This window comes from Miniopterus schreibersii (genome assembly GCF_964146895.1).
Source record: "Miniopterus schreibersii genome assembly, chromosome: 9".
Lineage (NCBI taxonomy): Eukaryota > Metazoa > Chordata > Mammalia > Chiroptera > Miniopteridae > Miniopterus > Miniopterus schreibersii.
Genome location: NC_138118.1, coordinates 74,372,464 through 74,382,116, shown reverse-complemented (window position 1 = coordinate 74,382,116; position 9,653 = coordinate 74,372,464). Strand labels below are relative to the sequence as shown.

General features: G+C 39.7%; 1 protein-coding gene across 1 annotated transcript in view; it reads right to left on the bottom strand.

The window, feature by feature from the left end:
• Positions 1-285: 285 nt before the first annotated feature.
• NFE2L3 (NFE2 like bZIP transcription factor 3) overlaps positions 286-9,653 on the bottom strand; it is a 21,012-nt gene continuing 11,644 nt past the window's right edge. The window contains exons 2-4 of the mRNA XM_081146347.1: positions 6,054-6,221; positions 4,356-4,439; positions 286-3,797 (exon numbers count right to left, since the gene is read on the bottom strand). Of these exons, the coding sequence (XP_081002473.1) occupies positions 2,538-3,797; positions 4,356-4,439; positions 6,054-6,221 (1,512 nt within the window). The 3' untranslated portion in view covers positions 286-2,537. The remainder of the gene's footprint in view (positions 3,798-4,355; positions 4,440-6,053; positions 6,222-9,653) is intronic.

Sequence of the window (9,653 nt, the reverse complement as noted above, 5' to 3'; positions counted from 1 at the left end):
GCTGCAGGAGGAAATGAGGTGCTTAGCATGAGATGGTCTGCCAGATTTCACTTTTAAACGGACTTTTATGATGGAAGAGTAATTTAAAAATTACCTAGTTAAATGAGGTTCCCAGCTGGGTGTGGCTCAGCAGGTTCAGCGTCGACCTAGGATCCAGGCAATCGGGGTTCAATTCCCGGTCAGGGCACATGCCCGGGGTGCGGGCTCGATCAATGACTCATAATTGGTGTTTCTATCTCTCTCCCTAACCCTTCCTCTCTGAAATCAATAAAGATATATTTAAAAAAAAAAAAAGTTAAATGAGGTAAGAGTGATTTCATGTTTGAAACGGAATTTAGGTTTGGGTCAATCCACTAAAATCTGAAGAGAAAGATGCCTACCAGAAAACTTACAAGGGCTAACTACCAACAAGAGCAAACTACTCAAGGGTCTAGATCTTGGTCACCTTGAGGTTTATTTTTAAACCTCATCAAATAATTGGGAAGACATTTTGCACAAACCTTGTTTTGATGGAATTGTCTCAGTTCAACAGAGACTCACCTGTGTTAAGACTAACTGGTCTGGTTTAGGTGTTTAAGGAATGGGTCAACAGTTTCAGTAAAATGCAACATCAGTTAGAACTTGGCCTTTGAAAAGTCCTAAAGTCTGAAGCTGAATAGACTGAATTCCATTTTCTCATAACACTGCCCTTAATTCCATAACCTACATGTTAAAACTACTGAACTAGTAAAGCAGTTTAGGCAACCTTTGTGTTCTCTAATCAAAATAGGGAGTTCAGACAAAATCTTGATTTCTGCTGTTAAAACTGGGTCATCAATGATGGCTGAATTAGCAGCTTCAGGTGACCCACCCCAAATCTGATTATTTTTGTGTAGGGGGGACGATGTGTCAGGAAATTCCGAGTTTTGATTCATTGACCTTTGGTTACAATGCACCAAAATACCTTCCAGACCAAAAGTTTTAAGTCTGTTAATGTACTAAGTCCCAGTGCTCCACAGGTCCTTTTTCCTTGTGAATTTGATGCCGCCTATTGTGGTCTTGGTAGTTCCAGGGATCTGGGGAGTCTTGACAATACTTGAGTAAAAAGGCCACAAACAATTTTGAAACAACATAAGTTGGTACTGTTGAATTTTGTATTTCAGATTTGAAATAATTTGTGGTAAAGTGCCCTGAAGCTGTGATCTAAATACCAAAGATGACATCAGTGGTGATTGTACAAAACTGATCCGAAGAGTGATGTGTCTAGAAGCATTGTGGCAAAATCTAGGGCTTGAAAGAAATGCCTAGGCCCAATTTAAAGTGGAGAAAAAGTTTATTATAAAAATCCACTCATAAAACACTGCATTTTTGCAACCCAAGATAACATTGTTAGGTAGAAATATATGACAACCTTATTTTGAAATTAGACAGTACTCACAATAACTCATTTGCATTTCAATTATTTTTAGGATTAATGACTAGTTCAAGTACACTTGTTTCTTACTGTCCTGTTTCATACGGTTTTGGTATTTCCAGTTTGGTTGTATAGTCTATGCTCATCTATTAACTCTTACCCTGCTGTTGGTTTGTGTTCATGTATGGCTTGTAACATTTTCACACGAAGCTACGCGAGTTTTGGTAAGACATCAATGTTCTGGACGTGAGGCCATCCCTATAGGCTACCTTACTTGCCTGGGAGTTCTTATATATAGGTAGCTCTGTTTTATCTCTAAAACCTGTGACTATCACTGTAGAGCATTGATCTCAGTCATTAAAGTCTAATGCACTCTTTAAAGCTTCATTTTTTGTTTTGTTTTTGACACGTGTTTACAGCTTGGCCATTTTATTTCATATAGTATTCTGTTAAATCCAAGTGGGGATTTCCCTTACCACATTAACAGACCATATTTAGTTCAATTTAGATCAAGCCCTTTCTGCTAAGTATTCACCTGTATTCCTGAATGTAGGTGTATTAGAGGAAAAATAGCCAAGGTAAATTTGCTTAGAATTTCTGTATTTAAAGGAAACGTTAACTTTTTAAATAAATACAAGTATAAAATTTATTTCCACAGAAAAAGTTATAATTAAGTATTCATAAGAATTAAAATAGCTTTTGAAAAGCTCACTATAATTCAGTGCCAACAAACAATGTTAAGGCTACTCTGCATTTCAAGTCAAGAGCTAAAACTTTTAAAAATAATTGCATCCAGTGCTTGAAGTGACCATCTTACTAAGAATAAGAAGTGGCTACCAAAGTGACTATATAGTCCTATCAAGTTTTTATGTCAGCTACTCGGTACATATTTATGAATTGTGCATAGAATACATGACTTCTTGGAAAGTTGTGGCTTTCCCCAGATTTCCCACAGGCCTTACCTGGGAGTCCTAAACTTGTCCATATAAGCTTCAAAATGTAGCACTGAGTGATTCAAGTAGCAGTACTTAAAAGATGCTTATAAAATATTTTGAGCTAAACCTTCAAGCCGTTCCAATGGTTTGTGAGCCACGTATCATCTGAACATTACTACTATATACACATTAATGAAATTAATCCATTTTCAATTTCTTCTCTCACTTTTTCTCTTTCCCTTTTGAGTTTCCTTTTTGTGGCCTGAGGTCACCAGTTCCTTGGGTACAATCAAAACACTTCCATCATGGCTGCACTGAAGGGCATATTGGTTTGGATTGACTGGCCTACCTTCATCATCTCTTAACCTACTAAAAATATCATGATAAAGGTCATGCAGTTTCTGTTTCATGATGTTAATAGCTTTGTTACACTGGGCTCGCTCGCTCTTGAGGGTTTCCTTCTTTGCTTGCAAGTTACATACATCATCTTCTAGGTTCAAAATGATGTCCAGTTTGCGCTTCCGACAGTTCTGAGCAGCAACTTTATTTTTCCCCCTTCGTCGAATATCACGGATGAGTGACACTTGTAAATCTGTCAGGTAGTACCTGCTTAGCATGTTGTTGAAGGAATCAACAGGCATGTGGACAATTTCATCTACAGAAAAAGGGATGTGCAGAGCTTTAGCACGGCGCTCATCACGGCTTAAGTTTCTGTCTGTGTCATTCAGGTACCTACTTTTTATTTTCTGTGACTTCCCAGGCCATGGAGAAGATTCAGAAGTGGATTCTGGTACACTTGGCTGTAAGTGGTAAGTGTGGTTATGGAATATGTGTTGAAATGCAAGGTCCCCGTAAAAACCAGAATCATCCCTAAGATCCATGTGACAAATCTTACTGGGCTCCGGGTAGTAGCCTCCTACAGCCCCTTCTAAAGCATGGTGGGAAAGAGTTTCAAGGTCACTACTAGAACCCATAGCACCTTCACACACAGAAGAATCACAGTTGGTGGCAGAGGTGCTATTATGACTTGAATTTAAGGAAAGCCCAGAATCAGAATCTGGTTGTTCAAAAAGGTGAGAAACTTCCATTGGATCAAAACCTTCTTCTGTCACCAAAGACATTGAGTTTATCTCATCAAATATGTTTATATCAAGGTCATACAGAAGGTCTTGGCTTGTAAGATTCCTTATCTGCTGGTCAACTGGTGGAAAAACTGCCAAATTAGTTCCAGGAAGGGTCTGTTCAGGACTGGTGGTCTGAGAGTTTAACTGCAGAAATGGTTCCTGTGGCTGTGGAGTCCTTGCTACTGGATCTCTTCTAAATGTACTGTCAGGACACAGCAACATGGCCTCATGGAGGTTGACATCATGACTTATAGCCTGGCTAAAATTCACATTATAATATGCTGAAGAATTCATGCCATCATTGATACTTCCAGAGAGAAGAGGAGTATCTCCCAGTGAGAGGCCCTGGAAAAAGAGCACTTAGTTCTTACAATATGGCAATTTAGAAAACAATTAGGTTAGTAAAAACCTAGTCTTGCTATTAGATCATTCTAATGTTCTAATCTTACTGTATTTTACTACTGTAAGATGCAGCTCTCCTAGCTGTTGGCAATCTAAATCTACATTGTGGAGGATCATGGGTAAAAATAGTAACAGTGAAGTAGTGCTGGTTGGGTTGTGTGTGTGTGTCAAAGTAAGACCAATACCGTATAATCATGACACAAATGCTACAAGAAAAATAAAGCTATGCCTTAGTTTGTCAGTGTTGACTGCCATTTTGATTCAATATGAATTATACAAATTCAATTAGACCTTTGGAGGAATAGTATACACATTAGACTAATTCTACAAAGTTGACGTGTTTCTATAAAAAGGAATCCTAAGTCTGTGCTTAAATAGTACATTAGATATTAATTTCTGCATAAGTACTTAAACTATGTCATCCAGGTATAAAGGTTATATTCATTCACAGGTCAGTACAGATATTTTCCTGCAAGGACAAAAAGCCAAGGTTCCAATTACCTCCAGTGAATTTTCAGGCTGTGATGAAAGCAACTGAAATAAGTCTTCCAGAGAGAAAGATGTGTCAGTCCCATTTAGATGTCTCTGTAGAAAAATGCAAAAGGTACATCATTAAAATAAAAGACTGAAGTGGTTGCCTGGGTGCTTTGGGTTTTATCTTATAAGGACAACCAGATCTTGTCTCCATGCTGGTTTTTCATCCCTACCTTGGGGTTTTTATACCCCTCCTTTAGGTACTCAATATTCTCATGTCCTTTTTAAAATAAGATCCTTCCAACTCCAAACTCCTCCCCTATTCCTGCCCTAACCATCTCCATATAACTTTTGGCTAGAATTGTTTGTTCTACCTTATTTTGCCCCTTCACAGCCAACCCTCCAAATTTGCTACAAAATTACGTAACTTCACAGTCAAATATGTATTTAGATGTGCCAAAATTTTCGACTAACTTCTTTACTCACCATTACGTCATCTGCCATTAAGGTTTAGTTCCTTTCTTGCTGAAATAACTCCTGAATAACTCTTTAGAGGCTCCTCAAGTAGTAAATCTTAGTTTTTATAACCTGGAATTATTTTGCCTTCATGTTTAAATAACTTATTTGGTAAGATGATCAGGTTTAAGGTTTTCCCTCAGTACTTTGTCCATGGCATTTATTACTACTGATTGGCTATAAGATGACAGATTGCAATCTTTTTTCCCCTAGGTAATTTTAAAGGTTTTTTTCCTTATTTGTTGTCCTGCCATTTCACTTTGATATGTTTGGGACTTTGTACTTAGTCTGCTTGGGACTCTGTATTCCTTTTCATCTGAGTCACAAGATCATTTTAATTTTGTAAATATTTTGCCATAAACTTTGAAATTGCTTCTCCTTCATGCTTTCTAATCTCTCCTGGGACGATTAGAGAGTTCATCTTTGTCAGGAGCTATTAATGTAGGAATCCCACATATCAAGGGTTACTGACTATGAGACAGTTTTGTGTTTTTTCTCTGCAAGGATCAGTTTTTATATCATTTTCTCAAGTTTGCTTTCTTGGCTCAGGATTCCTGATGGTAATGGTGTGGGTCAGACTCTATAGCTGGCTTTGGGGCCCATTTGGGGTTCTGTTTTCTAAAGGGTAGACAGCTTCCTGGCTGTCTCCTGTCTGGTGGCTAGAATTATCCTAGTCCCCATTTCCTGAACCAAAGAGCCTTTAGAGAGTGTGGTTATTAGACACGAGTCAGGAGGCTGTCCCCACTGGGCCTGGCCTTATTCTAGGCCAGAGGTACAAAATGGGCCCCTGGATGCCCAAGGAGCATGGCCCAGAGGGAGACTGCGGGAGGAGGTGAGCCTAAGCCCCAGCTGGTATTGAGGATGATCTGCCTGCGGGTGACAAGGCATCCTGCATCAGGGAATCCTCACCCAGCCATGGCAAATGGAACTAACAAAACCTGCTAGCAAGGTCCTGGAGGGGTGGAGGGGTGGACACACACACACACACACACACACACAATCTTGAGTTTAACCAGGGATAACTAATTCTATGGACTGATTTCCTTTGTAAATCAAATAACCATTCCCACAATAAAAGATTAAAAAACCCAAAATACCTTGTATTTTTCATATATCAGGTTTGCTTATACTAGGTCATACTTATATACAAAATTCATCCTCAACACAAATTGACAAATCCACCTTAAAGTGAGACGGTGACACGCTCACCTCATCCCTAGCTTCCGCGGTCTTCTCCGCCTCCCACTCAGCTTCATCTGCTGTTCTGGTTTCATCTTCATTCTTCTGCGGTAGTGATTTGTCCTTCTGGGCCGACACTCGTAGCTCCTTGTCCTCCTCCTGGGAACTGGGACTCGTAGCTCTTAGTACCTCATACTCCTATAAAAGTACCCCCAAAATGTGCTAAGTAGAAATCCGTATTTCATCAAGTCAGTCAAAACAGTCTTTAAAAGGGCACTGCACTTCCCGCTCGGCGATCATGAAAACACACGAGCCAAAAGCTGACACTGCCACTTCACTATCAAAGAAACGCTTAATTCTGAAACGAAGCTCAGTTTTGTCTTGGCCTTCGTAAGAACTCGCTGAGACAGACTGTTCTAACGTGTATGATTTAAATTCCATGCAGTTACAAAGCCCTTGAACTTGTGGATTTGATTAAATATGGAAAGCAATGTTGCCTGCAGTTTTTTAGTTTTCTGTTGAAAATAGAGCAAACAGCTAATTTAGAAGCAAACACTGATCAAATATACACAGAAAAATCTGGAAAATATTTCAACATAGTAATTGTGGTTCTGTCTGAAAGGTGGGATCAGTTGGGGCAGAGTGCTTAAAAAGAGTGGATTTCACGTTATACATTGCTGTACTGTTTGGATATTTCACAACAAAGACGTAATGCTTTTATACACAGGAAAAAGGTAAATATATTTTTATTCTGAAGAAATAAAGTTACCAACAAAGCTTAAACTAACATCTCTATAGATATTTTCAACTATGCTTATTTAACCGGATGAGTCCTTCCACCTTTTAATTGAGGAGACTTAAATAATTAAAAGGCCAGAGAATTTGTATATTTAGACATTCAAATAGTTGCCATTTAGCATATGTTATATGTACTGATACTTTCCACTATGGTATTAAAACTTCCGTACAATTTCCGCCCCCCTCTAACTTAACCAAGGCTTCTCAAAATCTTTCAAAGCATCTATTTTTAATTTCTCTCTTCCAACAACATAACACTGGACTAACAGCAACCCCCCTCAGCCCAAAATCATAGAAATGTTAATCTTAAATGTAAAAGTCAAACGAAAATCCACATTCCAGAAACAAAGAGAGAAATCAAAGAGCAGAAAAAAGCTGATGTGCTGGTGGCCCACTTGCTTTTTACTTGCTTCTCTGTTCACCACACAGACCTCTGTGACAGACACTCAACCTCCCTCTTGACATGGGGATGTCAGTCTATCCCACCTCAATCCATCTGTCCATGCGCACACCCGATTACAAGGAGTCCGGGTGCCCGAGAACGTTGCTCCTGTACCCTCCCTTCTGCACCAACAATTGTTTCCCATCTCATCGGCCTATTAACTTACAATGGCACCGCCCATCTATAAAATCCCCTCCCAGTTTCCGAGAAACCCTCCAGCCTCTGGAGTCAGCGCATCTCTCTGGAGTCCCTTCCAGAGAGGATCTGTCCCCACCAAGGTTCCTCTGAAAGAGCCCATCAGGGCCTCCCCTGGTCGCCGGTTCTCCATCATCCTACTGGCCCCTCGAGCAGCATTCACAGTTGCTCCGTCCCTGGAAACAGGTAGTTCCCCTGGCATCCAAGCACCTTCTAGCTCACCACCACTTTGTTGCTTGTTGCACCTTCATCTTTACTGTCTCTAAAAATGGCAATGGCCCAGGGCTCAGCCTCAGGCACCGAGCCTCTCCCACCTCCAGACTGTCAGGGGCGCTCCGTCTGATTGCTTCCGGCTCCCCGCCACCCCCCTGTGGCTTCCTTTCAGGTCCCTGTTCAAATATTAGGATCTCACGTTCAGGCTGGTCCTGAGGGCGGGGACTCTGTCTGCCTGGTTCCTGCTGTATGACACACAGTAGACCTTTAATAGGTATTTGTTAAATAAACTTCAAGACACAACATCCTAAGACGGGGGTAGGGATCTGACTTCTGGCAGGTGAGATCCACAGTCTTGCTCTTTTCTGCAATTACAATGCTGACTCCTATCTAAATTTGGGGAAGGAAGGAAAGGGTCATGACTCTTCAGACCTCTATTTTTTTGCCAAGGCAAAGTTTGTTTTGTTAAATCTGAAGGTAATCAAATTCTAACTTCTGGATTCCTGAGGCAGCTGATTTTGTTTACAAATTTGCTGCTGGTGGGCATGGGAGCTTCGAATCCCTAAATCACAGGATCGATTTTTAGATGAGGCACGGTACCCTGAGTTAATACAACACATGTGGACACACACATGAACTTGCAAACATCTATCTGTAAGGTTATATCAATAAACAACAGCAGAGGGAACTAAGACTGTATCAAGCCCATAAAGAAACGGACCAAGTAAACTTTAGTCGGAAACATTTTTTAGAGTGTATGAGAGTTTGGTTTTAACAAAGGTATGTAAGATGGCTTAACTAAAAACGGGAAGAAAAGAACTGAAGGTAGAGAAATTCTGTATGACCACACTCACATTGCAAGAATCATTTGGTTAAAAAGCCTCTCATATAATAATATCACTCATTAAATGTGTTTAAAGAATCATTGACTCCATTTGACTACAAACAAGCAAATGAAAAAAGGAAACCTCTTTGTATAGTAGGATGCACCTTATAAATATACAAAAATGGTTAGAAAATCATCAATGGATGCTAAAACTAAGAAGCAAAAATCCGATGAGAAACAATAGGTTTTGTCTCAAAGCGTCACTCCAGATTATTTTTTTAATTACTTAGAGAAAATTACACTACATGAAAAACCTGGCAAATACCATCTAAACCAAGTGTTCAAATCTATTGCCACAATATGGAGATAAACCAACATCAAGCACCTCCTACTATGATATGGAGGACACATTACTTCTGTACTACTCCTGCCCCAAATTTATAATCTCAACATAATCACAAGGAAACATCAGACAAATAAAAATTGGGCCCATTTTGCGAAGGAACAGATTGATACTCTTCCAAAATCTAAAGGTCGAGAAATCCCAAGACTGAGGAAATGTTTTCTAGATTAAAGGTGACTAAGAGAGATGTGACAACTCACTTCAATAGGTGGTCCTGGGTTAGATGCTGACCCAAGAGGAAAGGTGTTACGAGACATGACTAGGGCAAGCGATAAAATCTGAATATGGACAATAGTCTTAGGCTCATGGTAAATTTCCTGATTTTAATAATTGGTTATAGAGCAAACTGTTGTCCTCAGGAAATATACATGGAAGTATTTGGGTATCAAGGGACACAATGGCTTCAATTCACTCTTGAATGTTTCAGAACAAAAAGGATTATGTACTGTGTGTCTATACAGAGATAAATATCATTAGAAAAATAGATAAGTCAAATGTGGTGAAATGTTAACAGGTAAATCTGAGTAAAGGACATATGCTATTCAAGCAAGTGTTTTAAATTACAAAGTTATCCTAGCCCAGCCGTAGTGGCACAGTTGGTTGAGTGTCATGCTGTGTGTGCACAGAGAGAGAGAGAGAGCTGGGGGGGGGGGGGGGGGGGAAGGGGCATGCTCCATAGGGAGAGCCGCCTAAATTTTTTTCCAGTTATAGTTGCTGTACAATTTATATTAGTTTCAGGTCTACAACAACGAT